The 24894-nt window shown below is 37.3% G+C and overlaps 1 protein-coding gene across 10 annotated transcripts in view; it reads left to right on the top strand.

Moving 5' to 3' along the window:
• The window catches only part of trdn (triadin), a 62898-nt gene that overhangs the window by 24898 nt on the left and 13106 nt on the right, over positions 1 to 24894 (top strand). For 2 of the 10 annotated variants that reach the window (XM_082148192.1, XM_082148189.1), the window contains 23 exons: positions 91 to 1746; positions 3585 to 3629; positions 3820 to 3921; positions 11244 to 11300; positions 12659 to 12754; positions 13582 to 13608; positions 15141 to 15185; positions 15324 to 15365; positions 15486 to 15530; positions 17234 to 17290; positions 17435 to 17488; positions 17608 to 17655; positions 17847 to 17897; positions 17988 to 18035; positions 18154 to 18195; positions 18332 to 18376; positions 18458 to 18493; positions 18575 to 18622; positions 18966 to 19013; positions 19860 to 19898; positions 20985 to 21047; positions 21707 to 21751; positions 23202 to 23225. In XM_082148192.1, coding sequence (XP_082004318.1) covers positions 91 to 1746; positions 3585 to 3629; positions 3820 to 3921; positions 11244 to 11300; positions 12659 to 12754; positions 13582 to 13608; positions 15141 to 15185; positions 15324 to 15365; positions 15486 to 15530; positions 17234 to 17290; positions 17435 to 17488; positions 17608 to 17655; positions 17847 to 17897; positions 17988 to 18035; positions 18154 to 18195; positions 18332 to 18376; positions 18458 to 18493; positions 18575 to 18622; positions 18966 to 19013; positions 19860 to 19898; positions 20985 to 21047; positions 21707 to 21751; positions 23202 to 23225 — 2763 coding nt within the window. Of the gene's footprint in view, positions 1 to 90; positions 1747 to 3584; positions 3630 to 3819; positions 3922 to 11243; positions 11301 to 12658; positions 12755 to 13581; positions 13609 to 15140; positions 15186 to 15323; positions 15366 to 15485; positions 15531 to 17233; positions 17291 to 17434; positions 17489 to 17607; positions 17656 to 17846; positions 17898 to 17987; positions 18036 to 18153; positions 18196 to 18331; positions 18377 to 18457; positions 18494 to 18574; positions 18623 to 18965; positions 19014 to 19859; positions 19899 to 20984; positions 21048 to 21706; positions 21752 to 23201; positions 23226 to 23454; positions 23494 to 24894 lie in introns of all 10 variants that reach the window. The other 8 variants (XM_082148197.1, XM_082148190.1, XM_082148191.1 and 5 more) reach the window with 8 other exon arrangements.

Here is a 24894-nt window from a genome sequence, read left to right as displayed (position 1 = left end):
CAAAATGATTTAGAATCTGTCTCATCCTGTGGGGTTTGAACCCCACACCTCTACAGCTTCACTGACATTTCTGACAACCTAATGATATAGTTGCAGAGATACGGGCCAAGGAGATCTTAGAAGAGGAAGGGGAGTACGAGGAGGAAGAGGAGGAGGAGGAAGAAGATGAAATGGCTGCTGACGAAGAGGTGGAGGTGGAAGAAGAAGAAGAAGAAGAGGATGATGAAGAAGAAGTAGAAGAAGAAGATGGTGAGGAGATTGAGGAGGAGGAAGAAGAATCTGCTGAAGAAGAGGAAGATGAAGAAGAGGAGGAAGCAGCAGAGGAGGCTGAAGAAAAAGAGAAAGAAGAAGCTGATGCTGATGCTGAGGAGGAAGAGGTAGATGAAGAGGAGGAAGCAGCAGAGGAGGCTGTGGAGGAGAAGAAGGGAAAGGAAGAGGAGGCTGAAGAAAAGGAGAAAGAAGAAGCTGATGCTGAGGAGGAAGAGGAAGATGAAGAGGAGGAAGCAGCAGCAGAGGAGCCTGTGGAGGAAGAGGAGGAGGAGGGAAAGGATGAGGAGGCTGAAGAAAAGGATGAAGTGGAGGCTGATGAGGAGGAGGAAGAGGAAGATGAGGAAGCTGATGCTGAGGAGGAAGAAGAACATGAAGAGGCTGCTGCTGCTGCTGCTTCTGCTGCTCCCGAAAAGGAAGATGCTTCCATCCCTGCCAAACCCGATGAGGAGAAAGATGAAGCTGCAGAACTTGTCACCTCTAAAGAAGATGAGGCAGCTGAAGATGATGATGAGGAGGACAGAACTGATGCAGATGAAAAGGTTCCTACTACATTACTAGATGATCAGGATGATGAATCGAGCAAAGCAGAAGAGGAGGATGAAGATGGCACCATAGATGATCTAAAATCTGATGCTGAAATCCTCCCACCTTTGCCCACAGAAGAGCACGACGATGATGTTGAAGTTGTAGCTGATGATTCCTCCTCTAAAGATATCAAAGAAGCAGAAGATGCTCTTGAGGGTGGGGAGGCTGGCCATGAAGAACCACCTCAGGAAGAAGATGATAAAGAAGAATTAGCCGAGCCAGCCCTTAAATTGGCTCCTACTACAGACGATGACGATACTGATGATGACCAAAAAGATGACCAAAGTGAGGAGAAAGATGATGACGATGATGTCCAGGAGGCTGATATCCCCATTGTGCTTGGTATCATAGCAGATGCTGGTGTTACAGTCACTAATGTTGAAGCTCAGGAAATTGGTGAGGAACCTATACTTAAAGTTGATGGTGATGCAGAGATATTAACACCCATAGAGGAGAGTGCTGCTAAAGCTGACGACGCAGTAGCTAAAGCTGACGATGCAGTAGCCATAGCTGACTCACAAGATGGCTTAAGCGCTACTGATATCCCATCTGATGACCACGATGATAAGATAGCTAAAGAACTAGCTGACGATCACGGTGAGGGTGTAATAGACAGTCTTAAAGATGAGACTGGTGTTGGGCCAAAAGTCGCTGACTCTGAAAAAGATATAACAAGTGAAGGTGAGGGTGTTACTGAGGAGCCTGAGCTAGCTGATGATGTTGCAGATAAGGAGGAGCAGGAGGCAGAGGGAAAAGAGGAGGGAGATGAACAGATAAGTGGTGAGGATGATGATGGTATTATAGTAACAGCACCTGTAGTTAGTTCCGAACCAGGTGGAGATGACACAACAGTGGTGGCTGATGAAGATGATGGCTCTTCACCTGAAAAAGGTACCAAAAATATTTTTAGTTATTGACTCCGAAAGGTTTGTTTGTTTTTCAAAAAAATGTGTTCATGGCAAAATGACAGATAATCTTGCAGCCAGTGATTTTAGGGTTGGGAACTGAGATTTAAAAAAAAATGGAACCAAATAATGTTTTGTTTCTGCAGTTTTCACACATGCATTTGGATGCAGTCGGAACACCATACTAAAATACTCTGACAGAGTTTCCTGAACTTTTTCACTGGCACTGCAGCATCATTACTGAATCTACATTGCCAAACAAACAGCGCGACCAATGTTTGATTCCCAAAATAATCACTTCGAGCTGGTTCTTGTTAGTGAATCAAAAAACACCCAGCACAACCAGTGTAGTCTGTTTCCCGAACAAATGACTCTCTTTTCAGTTGACTCTTTTTAGTGAATTTATTTTTAGTACGTTTTGTCATTGGTATTTTATAAAAAATAATGAATGAAATTTGTTTACACATTTCTGTTTGTTTAGTATAGTATTGATTTTAACATATTTAAGGCAAAATTATTAATAAAAATGATTTAAAAACCTTTCAAATAAACAAAGTTTGTTTAAACACCTATTTCAAAAACTGTTTTAAATAATTTGTTTTATATCATTTGGCAGTAACATTGCATTTCCTAACATCACTATTCTTTACAAGTACTAAAAGAATACTTGATGGAACCATTAAGGAACCATAATCATTAGCAAAAAATTCTCAAGAATTCTTTCTGATTCCAATCGCTAATTGTTATATCAGTCTGCAACCCTGTAAAAGTGATCAGATGACTTAACTTAATTTTTTTTTGGAAACCTGTTGCCTTCAAATTATTAAGTAAATAAACCATGCATGACTGAAAAAAGTAAGTTATGTGGAATTGTCAAGTTCATGTTTAAATTACGCATGAAGCTCATTTACTTAATTTTAAGGCAATGGGTTTCCCCACCTTTTTAAGTAAAGTCAACTGATCACTTTTTATTAATTTTGCTTTTTTTAATCAAAGGTTTGCTCAATTTTAGCCAAAAACAATAATCATTTAGACGTCACTTTGCTGTCACACAAAAATAGTTTAGTGTAAGTTTGCTACGATACATAACCAAATACGCTGGTAGGAAAGGACCCCATTTGAGTTCTAATTGAATTGAAGTCTAATTCATGCTGGGTGGATCAAAGAACAGCACCTGGTGTATTGCTGTTCAGCTGCCAGTGAAACGGTTAGAATCCATGAGAGGCTGCTTTCATGTGAACTGTCACCAAGCGGTTGTCCCGAAAGAGGTCATTCAAGGGTATCAAAGTTCTAGATGATCAAGGAAAAAATGGGAAACTAAGCTAAATGAAGGTCAAAATTGGTTACCGTGGCTTAAATGAGTATTTAAGAATAGTGGTCATGTCATTGTCTTATAGCAGCGCATAAAGCAATTAATTGGTAAGCTTAGATAATGTATACCGCTTATGCTTTTTACTAATGGTCGTTAAAATAGGGCTGCTTGACTTTACCCTGCTAACCTAATTTAGCTGATTTGATCATTCACTCTGCGCAAATCTAAACCAACTGTTCCAGTTCTTAACTCGCTACTGATGTTGCTAATGAATTTTGAAGGATCAGCCTCAATACAATAATTGAAAAAAATGTTCTGTATGTAAATTAAATCTGATTATATCTCTTTGTAAAACACTAATGCAATCTACCCAACAACAAAGGGAAAATCTTAGCTGCGCCAAAATTGCTTGGCAGAGTTCAAGAATAATAGGTCAAATGAAAATAAATTGTTACCCATTGAGGCCTCTGCTGACTTTGTCATGTGTGTAACTCATCTATGTGATACAACAGCTTCTGAAGCCAAAGAGGATGTGGACATGGAAGAAACGGTTCAAGGTATAGTCTGTTTTCAAAATGCTCAGTATGAAAAGCATCTCACTAAATGTTGAAAGTAGAAATTTCACATTAATTGAAATTTAATGGTTACTAAAGGCTTTAAAGACTTGATAGATTCTAAATAAAATCGCAAAGACTTCTTGTGATCTATCTGGCAAGCCTTATAAATATGTTTTCTTTTCTTTCAAAGGCATAACAACCCTGGAAGAAGTGGAAAAAGATGAAAAGGAAGAAAGTGCAGAGGAAGTGGAAATTGCAGAAAAAGCACTAGAACCAGAACCGCTCCCTAAAGGTAACAAACATGGCAACAGTTTGCTTGCATGAAGCATATAAAATGAACCAGAATTAAAATGAGAAAATTATGCCAACACTAATAAGCTAAAAGGTTATTGACTGTGGAAGAGTGGGGTTCTATACAACATGCAGAGGTCTGATGGTGGTGGATGAGGGGAGAAGAGGGCGTGTGTGTGTGTGTGTGTGTGTGTGTGTGTGTGTGTGTGTGTGTGTGTGTGTGTGTGTGTGTGTGTGTGTGTGTGGCAAGAGATGTGAGGGTTGAGAAGACCCTTAGGACTCAAACTTTGATCTCCAAAGACTTTCTGATGGTTCATTTTTCCATCTACTACACAACAGTAGGATCAATAGGATGATGCTGGTGTGTGTCTACTAGTTTGGTAAAAAGACAAATTTTGCAACTGAACTTATAACTTATAACAAATAACCTATACATTTACATTTATTCATTTGGCAGATGCTTTTATGCAAAACACTTACAAAGTAGGAATGCAACAAGCAAAGAGGAAATCTTAAAGCTACACTGTGTAATATTTTCTCCCATGTAGCGGTGAAATTGAATATTACTCTCTAGCCCCTCCCATTGCGAGGGCGTTTTAACTCCTACGGTGGCCGTATTATTCCAAGATTAACATGGCTTCCAGTTCGACTTCGTCCATGAGTGTTCCTTCAAGTGATGAGGTTACTTTAGAAAACTATTACAAATTGCATTTAGTTATTTAGTCAGTTAACATGTAGGTTATGACCTCTATGTAAAACGAATAATAGTTATTTTGGTACCATTTCATTGCTAATATCAGTTATCAGGTTCCCAAACGAATGCAAGATAATCTTAGTAAAGTATCATTGCTATCGTTATTCTGGTATATTGTACGAGACTAATAGTGTAATGCCTGGCTCACACTACAGGAGTTTTAAAATCCTAACCGATTTTGAAATCTGGTTGCAGCACACACTTAAGGAGAATCTTTGCAGATTTTCTTACCTCAAATCTTAAACATGCTCATACTACAAGATTTGAAAATCGCGGCACATCACACACTACAAAATGTTACTAAGATTATCGTGCCAGAGGAAGCGCCTCACGTGATCTACGCAGCAGATCGGAAGCGGGAAAGCGGATGTAAACAAAATGGATACTGTAACACGAAAACTTGCTGTATCAATAATGATCGTTTGTTGTGAGAAAAAACAAAAGCGGAAGAATAAACGAGTGTGGATGAGAAAATGGTTGGGGAGACGGGCTCAACATGGATTGTCGGGCGAGCCCGATTTGTGTGAGAGCAGATCGGGAGGGGCAAGATTCGATCTGTGAACACATCACATTACCAGATAATCTGCGCCGAACATCGGAACTAATCGAGGTCCTCGACAAGATTTTTTCTCAGATTCTCGGGAGGGGTAAATCGGGCATAAATCGGCCTAAAACTCCTGTAGTGTGAGCCAGGCATAAGGCAATGTTTACAGCGTAGGCTACATAATTTTCTCAGTGAGCGAGTAATCTCCCCCTCGCATTTGTCACGGTGCCACTGAGTGTAAAAGCGTGAAAGGCGAAGCTTGAATTTCCAGGTATGTCCCTCTTTGGCTAATGTATTTTCAAGATGGAGGCGCAACATGGCTGCCGTCATTCGAGCTATTCTGAATGGCAGATAATTAAGTAATTAACCATTAATGAGCACATATAATTTTGAAAGAACAAAGTTTTTTTTTTTTTTAAGAATCAACTTAAAAAATTACACAGTACTGTATAGCTTCAAAGAGGTCATAAACTTGAGAAGTGCTAGTAATACAAACTAAAGTTGAAGTAATACAAAGTTTATTTATTCAAAATAATTATTTCAATTATTATATATGCCTATGTACCCTAATATGCTCTTTGGCATGATTTTTTTATTTACCTCAACAGTTTTTCTGCATATGTGAGGTCCTCAAAAGGAAAGGAAGAAAAAAAAAGGTTAAGGTAGCGTCAGCTTCTAGAGTTATTTGGCTGAACACCACGAAATCATAAATAATGCACTAAAAGTACAAAAAGGTATAACCTTGGCCATGTTAAAATTAACATTAAATAAAAGCAGAAAGAGCACAAGGGTCTCTGTAATATGATTTTCTTCTAGTGAGATGCATTCCTCCCTTTCCAATTATTCCTGCTATTTGATTTATTGATATGGTGTTGAACTACAATTTTTCTGAATTCCTCCAGTGGACAAAAGATCTTACTGGGTATCAGATTAAAATCTGGAGAGGAGATTGGGGATAAAGCAATGTGTGTATTGCAGGATGGAAATCTAATCCCGTGCTGAGACAATGCATGACACAGCAGTATCACAGACTCAGAGCTGAGATGAGTTCAGAGCACTGCTAGTTGTTCTGTCTGGGAACAGGAGAATGAGGTGTACTTGGACGTACCTGCAGAGTGCAACAGTGGAACACGGCGAGACTGAGCCTACACTGCACTATATATGAAGTACCGGTACTGGTACTTGTACAGAGAGTTTCAAATACATTTGGTTAAGGAGAAAAGGTCATTATGTTGTCAATTCAAGAACACTCAAGCAACCATGGTTAAATGGTTTCTAAATAATCTTTGATTGATACTGTAGCTAGGGTGTTTACACCTGGTATTAAGATGTGTTTTCGGCGATTGGATCACAAGTGGGCGACACTAAATACAGGTGTAAATGGGGTCTAAAACGTTTTGAGCATATCCACATTCGACCACATGAGCATCTACACTATGAAAGCAATCCGGTCAAATGCGTTTTCGACTACCTCTAGAAGTGGTTGAAAGTGGGCAAGCTCAAAACATTTTAGACCCCGTTTACACCTGTATTTAGCTTTGTCCTTGGTTAAAACCAGACCATTCTCAGTAGTAACTGAGTTATGGTCTGGCAAAGCTTCATTAATAACTAATTTCCAAACGGACCAACGGACGTCGCTCAAATGCCTCTGGGCGCAATTGGATAGACCTAAAACCAATCAGAGCGATCGTCATCGTGTAAAGCCATATGCTGCGTCCCAATTCGCCTAAGTTACACTACGGCATAAAAGTATGTACTCTTTTTGTGAAGAAAAGGTATTTACTTTTGAATGTGTAGCAAAAAAGTAGGCAAGCTTTGGGACATACTACTTTGTCATCTTTATCGGATGGATCTGTGGCGTGCATCCTGTCACTTAAACTGCCCTGTCAATCATCTTGTCACAGTTAAAATCCTCTATTAAATCTAATTTAATTTCCTACCGTTTTGGAGAGAAATGTACTAGTAGCACGTTCATCTGCCAGTGGGTCTTTCATGGAGACTGTCCTCATGTGTTTGCAATTTGAATATAATAATGCATTTAAAAGTTGCTGCGCTTCACCAACGGACGTCGCTAAAATGCCTCTTGCCGCAATTGGATAGACCTAAAACCAATCAGAGCGATCGTCATCGTGTAAAGCCCGCCCCCACGTTTTTGATTGGTGCCGCGATTTCGAAGGATTAGAAATGGGCTTGAATGGGCTCTTTGCCAGACTACTTGCAGAGCAAATCTAAATTTGCCAGAAGTTGTCTGGGTTTTCCCAGGCTAGCTTTGTCCACTTGTGATTGACCAAAACGCATTTTAATACCAGGTGAAAAGAGGGCCCCAGAGGTAGTCGAAAACACATTTGACTGAATGCGAATTTGCTTTCGTAGTGTTAACGCTCATGTGTTCGAATAGCCACAAAAGACTGCCTACTCTCCACCTACTGACCTAAAGCGTAAATATTATGGGAAGCGGGCTAGCCAGACGGGATTTAAACTTTGTCTGCTGAAGACCCAAGTTTGGTTTGAAGACGAAAAACGTACCAAGCTCAATGTGGTCTCACCATTCCTGATTTCTAACACGCACTCACAGCGTTCGGCATGGTCTTGCGGCTATCAGAGCAGAAACTAATGCTCTCCGTATGTTTTTCCATGCGTGTTCATATGTAAATTGCACAAGCTTATCAAAAGTAGGGCTCACTGCATCCTGCGCTGGACACCCAACCCTGTCCACCCAACCCTGTCCACATCCAAGTGTGGCATTGGATGTGGGCAGGCACTTTTTGACATCACAAAAGGTAGAATCTGCAAACAGCTTGTTCTGCTAACACACATTTATGTTCAAAATCCATGTGAAAGTGAATTTTGCAACTGGTTTGGGGAAAAAAATCACGCTAATGAGAATGTGACATATTTGGACATAGGCGTCACACTTGGATGTAGGCTTGGATCCACCGCAGGCTGCAGCGAGACGCTTCTCAGCTTGTTTTGTCCATTAGATCGAAAGATCTGAAAAAACTCATACATTTACATACATACATAGACCCTCCCCTCGAAGAAATAAGGACAGAAGTGGTTGAAAGTGGACAAAAGAGACGGAGCTAGTGGTGTACTGTAACTATAAGCAATTGTTAATTGACATTTGTAATTAAACTTTTAGACAAGGTTTTGTCAAGACAACAATCAAAGTTTGTCTTGACCAACTTTACTTTTCTAGTTAAATCTATTCAAAAGTCTGTTTTTCACCTACAGTGATTTTGCAGCAACATATTGATTTGAATTTAATCTCCTGCTGTTTGTGCAATAAACATTAAAAATGTATGTCAAGTCTGTGGGCATTTATACATGCTGAATTTAATATGGCTTATGCAGATCTCAAGTTGACCACTGCTTTTATGAAGTGAAATTAAATAATTTCTTTGTGATTCAGCCTTGACTTCAGTCCACCGCATGACTCCACAGATCTGCCTGTGGCCTGTCCGGCGAGGAAACATTCCTTCACTATTTTCTCGCTTTTACTGTTGCTCTGTGAATGTGATTTCACCAAGTAGAACATATTCCTGGATCAACATCCTTTCAACATTCCAATCAACCAATCAGATTTGAAGGATAGGTTTACAGTGGATGTCAAGTTTAGCTTATAGCAAGGGTTAGGGACTTCTACACCAATCTTTTTTTTTTTGATTTATTTTTTTTTTTTTTGATTTTAGGGATAAGTTATGGGTAGGGTTTGGTTTAGAGGTAAGGAGGATAGGGTTAGGACTAGCCTGGAAATCCAGACCTAAATCTAACAGATCAATGGTCTGGCATCGACTAATGAAAATTGGCCAGCTCGAGGGGCGGCACCAAGCATGCATTTGAAAATCTCACTGCACGCAATTGGATAAACTACGACCAATCACAACAAGCCCCATACGCTTAGCCTACCAGCGGAGCTAACTGGTAGATTAGACTCTTGCCGTATCCGGTCGGCAAAACAGCAAAAACGCCCTTCTTCCAAAAGAACGATTCGAGCGGCGTCTTCTGTTCCTCTTTTAGATAAAAAGCCAAGTCTAACTCGTTCATTGTAGCGGACAAAGCCGTTTCAAACAACTGGTGTTCATCCATAGCCATCTTGCAATGTTAACCCTTTCGCACGTACGATCACACCGGTGTGATCAGTCTAAGCTGGTCCCTGGAGCGTACGATCACACCGGTGTGATTAGAACGGTCAGTGCATCACGTGATCAACTGCTAAATTCAAATGTGCTTTCGCGCGTTGGCTGGCGCTGAGCCAGAGACAGGTGCGCTCAGAGCTGTCATATATCACAACTTTTCAGTGTTTTCAACCACATAATGTTTATTTTAGGTTTCAGACATATAAGTACTAAAAAAACAATACATTTAGAGTTTATAAAATACACACTGATGTCAAAGGAAGAGGCAATAATAATCCTTTCCATTATAATTAGTTGTATTCATCAGATACACATTGTGTAAGTAACTTTAAAGTTTACTCTATTCTTCTCCCAGTTCACCTGCCACTTACTTGTTTTATGTATTTCGGGAGAAGTGGATGAATTCACGTGTTGTAAATCCAACAGATCCGATTCTCTGAACTGCGTCTGCGGCACAAACTAAGATGGCGGCGCCCATCGCGAATACAGCTGAACTAACGCGATCGTTATAAAGGTGTTTAAACAACAAAATACTTCCACTTGCATATATTTGACAATCGGAATATCAGATATTTCATGTCATATCTAACAAATTTGTGAATATTTTGAATAAAAAAGGAAAAATGACATAAAAGCAGATCATCATTCATTCAGCTCTGTTGTTGCTGCGGTGTGTCACGTGACAAGCAATGACGCGTCACCATGGAAACCATAAAGTGACACATTCTAAATAACGGTCGCCTTGAAAAACTCACGCTGGGGGGTCAGCCAGAATATTTTAAACTTACGTGTGAAAGGGTTAACTAATGACTTCGACGTCACAGCGCTGTGGTCATCTGTTTAGCTCGCCTCTGGCCCGCCTATATCAGATAGCCTGATGTGATTGGTGCAGCTCAGATACAAGGGCATATTTAATGAGCATCATTACTCGACGCCAGAGTAAACTCGCTGAGCAAATTCAACTTGTGCTCTTGTGAGAACTCTGGATTTCCAGGGTAGGTTAGGACTATGTTTTTGGAAGAAATGTTGTTCAAAGATCAACAAAAGATGTTGATCCAGGAACAATTCTTACTTGGCAATAGGTGCTCTTAGCTATGATATATATTAAATGATAGATATGTTACTAAACTCCAGCTGTTGAAGGTGATAGAAAAAAACAAAACTATTTCAGCTATGCTTTAATTAAATTTCATCAGCTACATCCCTGATCACCTCGCTTAGGTGTTGTATTTTATTTTATTTTATTTTTAATTCACTATTATTCAGTAAATTGGTGGCAGCAATATGATAAGATTGTAATATGTGTATGGTGCACTGTGTGTGTCTGCTTTGGCCCCATCATAAAAATAAAAATAATTATTTGGGAGTCTTAAAAATGTCAAAGGGTTTTGTCCCCCTGATCTGTTTTATTGACAAGTTTAACTCACTTGTTTTTGACTTTAGTATTTTAGTTCTTTAAAATGTTGTGCTCCAAAGAAAATTACAGCAATAACATCACCCCATTCCATTTACTGCAGAGAGGAGGCCAGAAAAAATGAGAATCTCTGCCCTGCCTGCAGGCAAGCAACAGATACTCTGTCATTCCTCTATCAAGAACATCATTAGATATGTTTCACACAACAAAATAAATCCCTGCTGAGAGAAAGAAGCCTGCTGGTAGGGGAGAGAGAGCAAAAACGTGGAACTTGAAGAGATCCATTTTGACCCATGGGGTTGAACAGTCTTCACAGAAAGCACAAACAAAGTGCAAAAAAGATCTGAACATCAAAGTTTGCGCGCGCGTGTGTGTGCGTGTGTGTAAGCAAGTCTGTATCTTTTGTCTTTCTATTTTCTTTCTCGACTGTAAGACTCACCTTTTGTTTTGTTGGTTTTATTTCTTAAAATAGCTGAGGAAGTGAAGGAAAAAGAAGCGGAGAAACCTGTGGCAAAGGCTGAAAAAGAAGGTCGGTACACAATTATAGTGTAAGTGCTGCCATTTTCTTTAAATGGGGAAACATTATATATATGTTTATTATATACTGTATATGCAGGGCCTAATATTAACACTCACCAAGCGCCGGTAACATTTTTAGGAATTCTAAAAATGCAATGTTATGAGAACATGAACAAACAAATATTTTATTTTATTTTATACTGGTAAACTGTACTCATTTTCACCTCCAGCTTGTTTGCGCTGAAAATAATGACAGTGACTTTAAATACACATGGAGCAGCACTAAACCAGTGCAGATAGAGCCTGGTTACACTATATGAAGTTTCAATGGCAAATCAAAGTCATAGGGATAATATCCTATCTTCCAACTTCCAATACCCCTGCTGATCTTAATCAGTCAAGAGTAAATGCATTTTATTAGCTAATAAACTTCTGCGCCAAAGGTCAGTAAGAAAACAAAGGAAGAAAGAATGCATGCTGTTTTAATAACACAGATCATGTATTCGGCTGCAGGGTCGACTGATATCAAAAATGGCATTTGCATTTTAGGTTAAAGGCATTTTGAATGACACCTCCCTGTAATTCCCCGCGAGCATGTAAGCAACACAATCAAAACCGGCTTTTTGAATTTCAATTATTATTCAAAGAGACTTCTTAGAAATCTTGCAGCTGCTAAAAACATTTCCCTGCTTCCCAGCCATTTGCCATTCTTGTTAATCTCCGTTTGTTGGCGGGGTTGTCAACCTGTTTTTATTTTTAGCTGGCTTCCTTCTTGTTGTAATAATCCAATCTCTTTACTGATGGGGTGGCATTTAATCATAAAATGTCACATTAATTCTGACAAATTTATGCAATCCAAACTTATAATGAAGGTGTCATATTTGTATCCTGTGATTTACTACCACCACTTTAAAAATTAATTTTAGTAATAACATTTTGATTTATGGACATAAAATCTGGCATTGGTCTCTGATGGCATAAGCATATTATGGGTTTTAAAGATAATGACATCCATATATTAAGCTGTAGAAGACATTTATCTCTGTGTTTAGCTGCCAATGTGATCTTTATCATCCTGTGTTGATTTAAACAAGGCTAATCTAATACATCGCTCATTAGACTGTCTTTATTTTAAGAGTTTCTCGAATTAGTTTTTTCATTTACATCATAATCATTTTTGTATTAAATGGATTTTTTCAATTGATTTGGTTTCGGTATTGACAAGTCTGCCTGTGCTAGCAAAAAAACAAAACACAATAACGTCACAGCCGATGATTCATATGAACCAAAGACGGCTAAAATAGTCAGGAAATGAAATGATCACTAGTCTATGTCGACACTCACTGTTTTGCATTTGTTTGTGTCTAGACAAACAAAAAGAGCCCTCTACATGTCCTTGTATGCATTCAGTAATACATAAAGATCCTCAAAAAGCCCAAGACACTAAACCAAAGGAAGAAAAAGGTATTTGGTGTTGACTTGCAAGGTCAATATCATGCATGTTGTTTTAAAATATAAAAAGAAAAAGCATGGGCATATTTTCAATTTTCTGCATAACAGAGCCATTTTATAGCAAATCACACTGGCCATGTCTAAAGCATAGACCTAGAGACATGCCAATATCTTTGTTCTAACAAATTTTGTGAGCTCTTCATACAAAAACAACTGACCAAGAGGTATTTAGTATTTGCACATGAAATAAATCGCATGCTTAAAATATAATCATTGATTGGTGAATGATGTGTACCTAAAAGCATATATACATCAGTGGTATAGTAGTGGCTGAAGAGGTGGGTGTACTGTGAATTGATCAACATAACATGCATGAATACACATGGAACAAGGATTGTAAATGATGTGTATGTGCACATCTGGACCATATGGGTAATTTCTGTATCAGCAGATACAGAAAATCTTATTTGAATTAGTTAACTTTAGATATGTTTGCTCTTAATGACCCTAACTCCTTACTGTAAACTCATCGTACTGCTTTCTACTAAAAGTATTTATTTTTACAATAAAATATGGATGATATATAAAAAGCAGGCTGTGTTTCAAAATTGCATTTTACCATCCCCTTAACCATGTCTGAATTTTCTATACCAAACTTTGGGCTTTAATGAGCTTTATTAAGTAATTTGTATTGTATGTGCTCTCTCTGTATGTGGAACACATTTGTCTTATATTATGTTATTTAGTAAGCAGACAAATGTGTCCACTCAGAGTCGCCATCTAGTGGGATGTATTAAAGCTCTGCAGTAACTCGTCCTTTTTATCCGTTTTTCCTCCAGCTGAACCTGACAAAGTGAAGAAAAGAGGTACTTTTATTCCAGAAAAGACTTTGAATGCAGCTATTATAACCGCTTGTAGTACATTTACTGACCACTTCAAGAAGCTAACAATAGATACTTTTAATGTATGTCTTCAAGTATCCAGAATTATGAATGGCCTTGATCGTATATTTTGAATAAAACAGTATAGAGCAGTTTAAGTAGAACTGAGTAGCTTTTCCAGTAGCAATTTAGACATTATTAAGTTAGTAAGTATGAGGCCACAGACTTTCAAACAACAGTTCTATGAACATAAATGAATATAACGTGTATTATACAATATCTGTTTGACTGTCTATTTTTGCTCATCTAGCTTAGTTCGACTTTCAAAGCATAGTAAATCAATGAAAAATATAATCCATGATCTCCTCGATCTATGACCTATAATAATATAGCAATCTGTTTTAGAGGACATCACTGAGGATCTTTTCTCAGTAAAATAGCTGTATTTTTTTCTCACTTCCAATAACTTTGACAAACACAATAGTGCCCCCTGGTGCATATCTGTTAATCTAGATTTTTTTTTTTTTTTTTTATCAAAACCCCAACACTTAGGTTTACTTCAGGATTCTTGACAGAGTATTTCAGCTCTAGTGTGATAATAATATATTGCAATATTAATCATGGCTACTGATCAATCCGGCAAATGCTTTTTTACAAGAACCCTCTTTAGGACAGTGTGATTGATTTAGACATCAAGTGACCTGTTGCTGCACACAGTTTTAAACACACACACACACACACACACACACACACACACACACACACACACACACACACACACACACACACACACACACACACACACACACACACACACACACACACACACACACACACACACACACACACACACACACACACACACACACACACACACACACTCTCTCTCTATCTCTCTCTCTCTCTCTCTCTCTCTCTCTCTCTCTCTCTCTCTCTAAACAAAGCCGTCTGGTTTGATTCACGTCTGACTCATGTCACAGCTAAAAGAGGCAGCCTTGAACGCAGGAGTAGGCCTATGTGATGCATTGTTTTGTTTGATTAAAGCTGGTTAAGCTCAAGCAGACAACTGTCGATTTCTACAGTAAACTATAGTAAGCTTTAGCAGCACAACTCAACAAGCATGTGCAAAACTATTAACTTGAAGTAGTTAGACTAATATATTGATAAAGCATATTTATGTGTGCTTGAAAAGATCAATTTGTTCTGTTAGTTAGCAAAATGGATAAAAGAGGCTAATCAATAAGGCTATAAACTATTAAAAAGCAGAGCCAACAGCATTATGGGACAATTTTTTTAAAAAATCCACATTTTTCACATCAGAAAATGTATTTATTCATAAATTCAATGCTTTTGATGCAATGTTCCCACAAACTCGGTAAAGACTTTGTGAAATAGGGAAACTTTGAAAACGTTTTAGCTGAGCAAATTTGTAGGAACACATTTGGAGATACTGATATATGTTTTGATCAGGAAGCAAAAATTTTGTTGTTTAATGTTTTGTTTTTTTTCCTTACCAGAAGTTGAGACCAAGAGAAGGGAGCCCCTGCTTAAACAGAGAAAAGGTGCAGTATATGAGCTCTCACTCAGATCAAAATAATAAAAAACACACACTTATATTCAATACAGACGTGGAGATTGTTTGTGGAAGAATATTGCACTAAAGGCTTTTTTCTTTCACCTCCTCACTATTTGCTCACCAGAAAGAGAGGCTCCAAGAACAAGACTAGAGAAAGCAAAGAAAGGTAGCACAATGTGTTCCTGCTTTTTTATCATCATGCACAGAAATATTTGTTTAAAATATTTTTTGTTATAATGCCATGAATATTTAAGACTTGACATAATATTTGCTCTCTGGTCCACAGCTCCAAAAGCAAAAGCAGTGGCTGCCAGCATACTCAAAAAGAGAAGTAAGCTCACATGATCTGATCATACTTATTTAAAGCGATTGTTCACCCTTAAATAAAAGGTCTGTCATTATATAGTCACCCTTATGTTGCACCAAACCTGTGTGACTTTCTTTCTTCCGTGGAACACAAAATATTTTGCTGAATGATCACAGGCTCTTTTCCATAGATAAGAACGTAGGCCAGTAAGAGCTGTGCATGTAAACCTCAATCCCCTGGCCTCAAGAGGAGAGCTAGTGACTGCAGTCTTGAGTGCCCTTGTTAGCTTGCCCGCCTCCCTCGCTGGAGACCACGGTTCGAATCCCGTTCAGGGGTGCGTTTCCCGTACAACGACGTAACTCGCTGCTTTACTACAATAGTAAGATGCATCGTTGAAGAAATCAACTAGCTAGTCACGACTGTTTCCCGAAACTGTTTTATCGCAAATTGGTCATTCAACCACTTTGGTTAATGATGTCACGCAGGTGGTGGAGTAATAACTACTTTTAATGAATCTGTTTGAGATCGAATTAATGCTAGATATTTGCAATAAATTACAGACATGGCATCTGAGAAATATTTCTAATTTAGTTATTTTGATCTATTTCCAGATTCAATCATAGGCTCGTTCTAACGCTCTAGAGCACGAACGCACATGCGCACTCTTCAACAACGACACGTTAAATCACTTGACAAACTAAAAGACGTAAATGACATTTATTCTAAATAAAAGATACAGATTGTACTGAATGTCAGCTTGCTTATTTGGCTCAATATTTGGATTTATTGAGTCCACATGTCATGCAAACAAGAAACTATGCTTCTAACCACAGGTCCAGAGCTGTTTACGAATGTACGTTAGAACTATGGTTTCAGGAAACACGGACTCGCTGAGCAATGCTGATAACAACGGAACTTGCGACGTAAGTTGGCTAACGATGCTTTCGGGAAACACCCCAGAGCAGGTTGAGTAGGACTGGTTACATTTGGTGCTGTGACCCAGATGGGAGTGAGGTTTAGGGGGGCAGGTGTAACTGTCGTAGGCCAGTAAGAGCTGTGCGAGTAAACCTCACTCCCCTGAGCTCAACTGACACTACAGGTGCGGTCTTTAGCGTCCTTGTTAGTGCGCCCGCCTCCCTCGCCGGAGACCACAGTTCGAACCATAGTGACCCAGATGGGCTCGAATATAGTAAAAAGTGTTCACGTCCTAAACTTGTAATTTTCTGCGAGCAGCGACTTGTACCACATGACCGCTGAACCACCTGACCGGCCACTGCAGATTCATTTTGGTGTTGATAGTGTTAGTTGACTCGCTGAAAATTGTAATTGCCAGGGCATGAACGTTATGGTTATTACAACACCTTTACTTTACGGAGAGCTTACGACCTATACGTTCTATGGTGCTGTTGAATAAAGTACAGAGTTAGTTACGAAGTAGCTAGTAGTTACTAAGCCTCTGGTGTGGACTTTACGTTACAATTTAAGTAACAACTTACGAATGGCTGGTGCAAACCTACCAGGTCACCATTCATTTTCATTGTATGGAAAAGAGCAGCATGAATATCCTGCTTAATATCTCCTTTGTGTTCTACAGAAGAAAGAAAATCATACAAGTTTTGATCAACCATGAGAATTTTTGGGTGATCTCTTTTAAGTTGATGGCAAATGTTAAAATTCCGTTTGATCTAAAGATATGACAGCAGTGCTTTCCCTTCTCCTAATAACAGGATCTAGAGCCTCAAAGGACGTGGAAGTGTCAGCTGCTCCAGCTCCGATACAGGAGCGTGAGTGCAACTCAAAGCCTTGTGACTTTTTAATATTACAACGTGTTACATTCTCGTAATGCAAAAAGACAGCAGCAATAACACGCAATATACAGTCAGTCTATTGTAACTCTGAATCTTTCTTTTCACAACCCCTTAAAACAGTTCCTATGTGTCGACCAACACCTGTGTACTGCCCAGCGCCCCCTGGCTGGTATGGTGAGTATTGCAGTCACCTATGATTACTGTAACTTAATGAACTTTAACATAAAATACCTTTATACATAATTTATGCATCCTTAAATACCCTGAAATTCACTTTATCCTTTATCTTACAGTGCATCATATAGTTACAAGTAGCCCATTACCACCATCGGCTTTTCCAGGTATTCAAAACTGTATTAATTCAAATGCATTCATCAAAATAGTTGACATCTGTTTTTACTAACTAAATTATGTGGCTGTCAAATGCCTAAAAATGCTGCCAGTTTCAGTATGTTTAATAGTTCAGTATGCTTAATACTATACTGCCTTATACAAGCTTTTTTAACATTACATTTTTCACTGTATTTTTCAGAATCAGAAGTTCCAATTTTAACAACTCATCAAGCTCCTACTGTAGTGAAAGGTGTTGATATCATAATATTTCAGAATTTTAATTCTATATTTGCCATTTGTCAATTTTGTTAAATCTGATTTAATGTTTCCTTTGCTTTAGAACCGGAAGCTACTAAGGCAAAACCAAAAAAAGACACTCAAAAGAAAGGTATAGTAGTAATTTGTCTTGATTTAGTGTCTGTAGTAAAGATGTAGTATTTTTTTCCAGTTACATTGACATGTAAAAAGACCTGAAGCAAGTAATAACCTCTGACCTCCAATTTCAGAACCAGCTGCACCAAAAGAAAAAGCCAAAGCAACTAAGAAGGGTGAGAACTTGTTTAAAATGAAATGGAGACGATGCTTTACTTAATGTTTGCCATCTATCTATCTATCTATCCATCCATCCATCCGAATCTGTGCATTTATATTTGTTTTTGTACATTTGTACTGTATGTGTTCAAGAGCCCACAGTTAAAGACAACGTAAAACCTTCAGTGGTAAAGAAAAGTAAGGACAATAGAAAAATGATGGCTAAATTTCCGTTTTAGATCTATTTTCAGACTAAATAAATCAATTTTTATGACTTAGGGCCAACAGTTGTGAAGGAGAAGCCTAAAAGGACAGGTAATTATGGTTCAGGAACTGACTTACAGTAGCAGTAGTTTTATATTAATGAACAATAACTTATCATTTCCTCTTTTACAGAGCGAGTGATCACAAAAGAAAAGGCAAAACCTACCTCTACTAAGAAAGGTAGATATTTCAACTTTATTGTATATAATATAAAATTACATTTATATTATCATAAATTTAAATGCAGTTCATAAAAAAAGATCCTGCATTTCCCTGTGCAATACTACGGTGACCGGGAGGGATGTTCGGTTCGGCCACACAATGTAAAACTAAAAACGAAAAACGACAAAACTTAGTGAACCGAACATGTCCCCTCCCGGTCACTGTACTACACAGAATCTTTATTAAATGGAGTATAAATAGAGTTGTCAGGCTATCTTGAAAACAATTACCACCAATCTGGTTGCTAGACATACAGGAATCATAAATCCTAAATCTTTATTACATCCTGTTCTTACTATAGAGCCAGCAGTAACAAAGAAGGCAAAAGTAACAACAACCAAATACAAAGGTAACCTCACATACTTATACAGTACAAACATATATTCATATTAATAGCTTAAACGTGAAATGTTTCATACTCAAAAAGCATTCATAATGTTATGAAAGAAGGAAGAAGTCTTAATCCTTGTGTTATTATCTTGTATTAGCTCATTTAATACAGAAAGAGGTTTAACTGTGTCATAAACTTAGTGTTTATAAATTGGTAACTAACAGTTATAAATATTTCAGACTGGATGATATTTGTCTCGCTAGGCAGGTGTCTGTTAGCTGCCCCATGGCAATGTCATAAACTGTTCTGCTCAGCTTTTTTTTTAAAGTGTTGGACATGAAGACAGAACCTCAGAGTTTTGCTGAGAGTGAATAGTTGAATTCTGCATTGCTCCTCTACTTTTGGATATCAATTTCTCTCCAACTACTACTAGATTTGGGCACATGGAAAGAGATTTGTTGTGGCATTTCCACATGCCATTTCGTTTTATCTGATACCACAAAATCCCTGCAGTCAAACATTGTGTCTTTACACAGCAAAAAAAAAAAAAAAAAAAAAAAAAAAATCTGACTCACTATTTTTGTTTTGTTTTCCAGTACAAATATCTTAAAATAAAAATTACAATTGGGTAGGAAACTGTAATATTGTTTTGCCTATGAGTTAAATTAATTTTTTCTGTCTCCATTTGCATATATTTCTCTCTATCTCTCTTTTTTTTCCTTTTTTTTTTCCTTGCTTGATTTTCATAGATTTTTCAGAAAACAAGACCTAATATCTTCTGTCGTGAAGTATGGATATTGATTCTACTTTTATTTCATAATACATCCTATAAATCTATACTTGTTTGTGTCTCTACATGGGAAGAAGAGAAAGCTGTAAAGCAAGTGAAGCCCACTGCAGAGGGTAAGTTATTTTATTGTAAAGTATTAGGTGATGCTTGCTTAAAACTTTTTTACTTTAGCTCATGACTTGTTGAAAAGATTGGCCTTATTATTTGTGCATGGATGTTAAAATGAGCAAACAAATCAGTCTTGAAGGAGGGACACAGTCCTTATCATTGAAAATGTCTTAGTAACCATGAGGGAGAATTAGCAATTATGTGCTTAAAACACTCAAAACACCTTAGCAATTGCATAACAATGCCCTGACAACCAGCAACAAGACACTGGCATTTTATTCAGAAAATTTAAACATTTAATTAATAATATATTGTTGGGATATTTAGAATATCCTACCTGTTTTTTTTTTTTTTTTTATAAAATGTGTTTATTATAAACTTAATTGTTTATAATCAAATTAGTAATACTAAGCATTGCTGTCTCGCTCTGAATGTGCTGAATACACAAGTTTGTTTGAATGGATATTTCAACCAATATTCCTGCAAAGAACATCTACATTTAGTGAATGATTTTGTTCATCCTGAGAGATAGGTCACTACATTTTAGATTGCTAATGGACTCTTTAGAATTATTACGTGCAAAGCTTATCGACTTCTTGACAGGAAACCAGTCTACAATGTTTATGTGCTTTCAACTTCTTTAGTACATTGATGTCGTGCAAGGACTAACACATAAAATCCTGCAAGAGCTGGCAAATCGTGTTTACTGTAATCGACAAGAGTCCTGACTAAAAGTAAAAGTGATAAAACACTTTAAAATAGCATTTACTGCAAAAACAAAACAAAATCAACTCACTTAAATGAAAGTTTTAAGTATAAAAGGTGCCAAAATGACAAACTTCAATGGTAAGTGCATGTACATGCATATACACACGCACGCACACACACACACACACACACACACACACACACACACACACACACACACACACACACACACACACACACACACACACACACACACACACACACACACACACACACACACACCCCCACACACACACACACACACACACACACACACACTTACATTGTTTTATTGTATATTGTATAGCATTAATGTAATTTGTTTGATTGTGTTTGATCATTAGTCAAGAAGAAGGCCACATCAACACCAAAAGCCAAAACACCAAAAATTAAAGAAGTTGTTGTTGGTAAGTTTTAATGACTATTTTTAACATTGCATTTGCATTATAAAAAAGCCCAAAATACATCTCTGTATTTTTTAATATCCCCTCAGAAAAGAGAGACAAAACAAATATTTTCATGGCTAATAAACCTAAAACTGGATCCATAAAAGGTTTATGTAGAGTTCTATTCTTGACTGCTATCAGGATATAAAAAAGGCATGCATGACAAAATATTGAGGAATTGTTTTTATATTAATTTCCCAATGGACGCATTGTGTTGTGTTCACCAGTACATGTTTTATTTGCTTTTGCAAAAGCACAGAGAACTTACTGCATAGATGACTGTAAGATGGATCAAAAAAAAGAAAAGAAAAAAACCTTAGACTCCAGTTGGCATAAGAAAATTGGACCTGTCAAGTAATATAACTTCAGATGAAGTCATGACAGAATTTCTCTATTTTTATGACAGGAAGTGTACCTTTCACATTCTGCTCCATGACTATATAATCACTTAACTGAGCATGTTTTCCTCACACATTAAGAATAGAAATAATTGATTTTAAACTTGATTAAAAGACGTATGCACACTTGAAGTGCAATTATGAAGGTGTTACATTGTAAATGTGTAAATGAAAAAACACATGATAGATAATGTGATGAGCATTATTCTCCTTCACCTCCAGAAAAACCTGTTCCAGCCGAGAAGAAAACATCTGAAGAAACCCAAGGTATGAAGTAGACATGGCTCTGTTTCAAAAACTAGTATGCTGACTATGTACACAGCATTTAAAAGGGACAAGTCAACCAAAAAAAATAAAAATAAATTCTGCCATTATTTATTCACCCTGATGTCATGTCCTCTGAGATTTCTACGGCAGTTAACTCATAAATTTGTGATTTTTAGAGATTGTATTCTATTCTATTATGTTATTCCTTAATTTCCACAACATAAGGGTGAGTAAATATTTACAGAAAACGAGAGTTCATTTTACACAAACTATCCCTTTAAAAATGGAAGCAGTGAAATAGAGAAAGCAATTACATAATCCATTATGAGAAGCCCAGTGGAAATGTGGATTATAAATGAATTTAATTTAGTACTGAGAAGTGCTAAAAATATTTTATTTATTTATTTGTATCCTTTTAAGCCTTAAATGCGTGAATGTTTCGCCAATCATTCTTACGTATTTGGGTCTTTAGCGACCCAGATCTATATCTAACATGGATGGATCTCTACCTGTCGCAATAATACACAACTCTCCTGATATTAAGAGTAACAATTACAGAAGAATAAAATAAAGCATATTTTGTTACCTTTTGGAGCTTGGAAGGGTTAATTTTGAGCATAAGTTTTATACAATCATCACCGTCCTCGTCAGAGCTCATTTCCCAGTACATTCAGCATCTGGCTCATTTTCGCGATCTCAAACATATTTTCGAAATTATAATGTTCAACATCTTCAAAATCAATATTTTGATCGCTGACAGCTTCTTCACCAGATCCACCATCAAGTGATAGTGACACTAATATTTGATTGCGTTCAGTACTTGCTATGCAGTAAATCGCTGAGCCATTTCAAGTTTGGCTGATGATACTTCCTATTCTTTTGTTTTCTGCCTGCGGTAACTATGAGTGAAATGTCACTTCATCATTGTGTATCAGACATTGCACTTATCAAATATTCAATTGTTGTGCAGAAAAAATATACTTACACTGTTACACACCTCGAGTCGTTCGCGAACAATATACAATTTGTACAAAAAATTAAAGGGAAAACAGGCATTATTTTATTAAAATTTTCTTGTTATATTGTTTATAATGAATTAATTGAGGAATACTAAGAAGGCTGATGTCTAACTTTAAAAAATGAATGAGGAGGAGGGTAGTGAATGACGTCCTGGGTCACTAAAGACCCGAAGTATGCATTTAAGGGTTAAAAGTATTGCATTTTTAGCTTAGCACTGTGTTAACGGCAAACATTGTTGTGAGCGGTTTGTAAGTCAGTTCCATGTGGAGTGCGGAGTTCAGTCACTTCTGAGGTTCTATTTCAGTTAGAATGCTCCCTAGTAAGGCAGCGAGACATCACTCTATTTTTTTGGAACAGAGCCCATGTGTTGCCATCATTTTCAGGTTAATCTTTGCTAACCATAATTCTGTCCTCAAAATTCTGTCTTCAGACAAACCAGCTGAGGCACCAGCAAGTAAGTTATGATGTTTTCTGACGTCCATGAGGTGTGGAGAAGTATTGCGTGAAGCTTGAGATTAAATTTAGCCTGTGTGCTTCGCATAGCACTGTACCTAATCATTCCAGATGTCAAAAGCAATAATCAAATGCATGCATTTGTGTAAGCAGTTTGAAACATCTGCAGACTACATTTAGACTTGCATTGTTCAGCATACATAGTGATCATGCGTACCTGCATATTGTAGAACTTGGGAGAACTTCAAAAACTTCCAGGCGACATTGAGGTACAATTCCTTATTCACCAAATGTATTAACATCACAGTTTCAATAACTGAGCCACAGTACACATTGTTACTATTCTAGGTTATCCCACTTAAACCAAAGGGATTAAACTATTTTTAAACAGCATTAGTGAAATTACAAATTAAATTTAGCTATTAATATACTAATAGTGCTTGCTGGTTGGCCCTGTGTGAACTCCTAATGTCACTCTTTCACTGTAACTCCTGCCTAACACAAATCGCTTGACTTGCTCGTTAGAGACTCAAGGTCAGATTTAATAACCGTTGTGCCAAATTATTCCAGTGAAAACCCTGGGTCTTATTCACAAACCACTTGCCGTCCAATTTAATAAAGCACTATTCACTGCAAAAAAAAAATAAAAAATAATAATCAGTAGCCTATATTTGTCTTATTTTTCTGTAAAAATAGTTAAGCATCCTTAAAGGAATAGTTCACTTAAAAATTTAAATTCTGTCATCATTTCCTCACCCTCAAGTTGTTTCAAACCTGTTTGAATTTCTTTCTTCTGCTGAACACAAAGAAAGATATTTAGAAGAATGTTGGTAACCAAACAGTTGATGTACTGCATTGACTTCAATAGTTGGAAAAAAATGACTGTGTCAATAGTCAATGGGGTCCATCGACATTCTTCAAAATATCTTTCTTTGTGTTCAGCAGAAGAAAGAAATTCATAGAGGTTTGAAACAACTTGAGGATGAGGAATTATGACTTTAAAATCTATTTACAGCTTCTTTCTCTCTTTAATGCAACATGAAGTGGCAAATAAGGTCAAGTCACCTTTATTTAGTGCTTAATACAATGCAGATTGTTTCAAAGCAATGATAAATAGAGAAAAAACAATCAGTGAAGCAAACAGAATTCAATTCAGCTGTAAAGTAGCTCTAAAATAGACATAGCTGATTCTCTTTTTTCAAAATGTGTTTCAAAAACAAATTAAATCAACACTAAATTGATTTCAGCTGGAAAATGACACTACTAAGGCAGCCCTGCTGTCAATTCAGTTCAAGTTTTGTTCTCATCCAATCAAATCAATAATATTACTGAATTTGAATACCCACGGTTTGTGAATACCCACAAATGCAACATTTGTGTTATTTCAGTGCCACTTACTTGCAACTACTCTTCAGATGGACATTTCTTACTGTTATAGTTCACCAAGGAATTCTCTTTAATGTAAAAATGTGTTTCTCCTTGGGAAATCTCAGGATTTTTGAGGATATGTAATCCCACCAAGGTCTCAAGTGACTTTTTTTTTATTCGCAAGCCTGGTTTTCATCCATTTAAAGTAACTTTTGAAGGTCGCCATTACTTTCAAATTCAAGTCTCCAACTCTGCATCAGTGGGTGTTCGCAGATATCTTGGTCTACTGCTTGTAAAAATTA

The sequence above is a fragment of the Leuciscus leuciscus genome (genome assembly GCF_965113295.1).
Source record: "Leuciscus leuciscus genome assembly, chromosome: 19".
NCBI lineage: Eukaryota > Metazoa > Chordata > Actinopteri > Cypriniformes > Leuciscidae > Leuciscus > Leuciscus leuciscus.
Note: the sequence above shows the minus strand (reverse complement) of the source record. Positions and strands in the feature narration are given on the sequence as shown.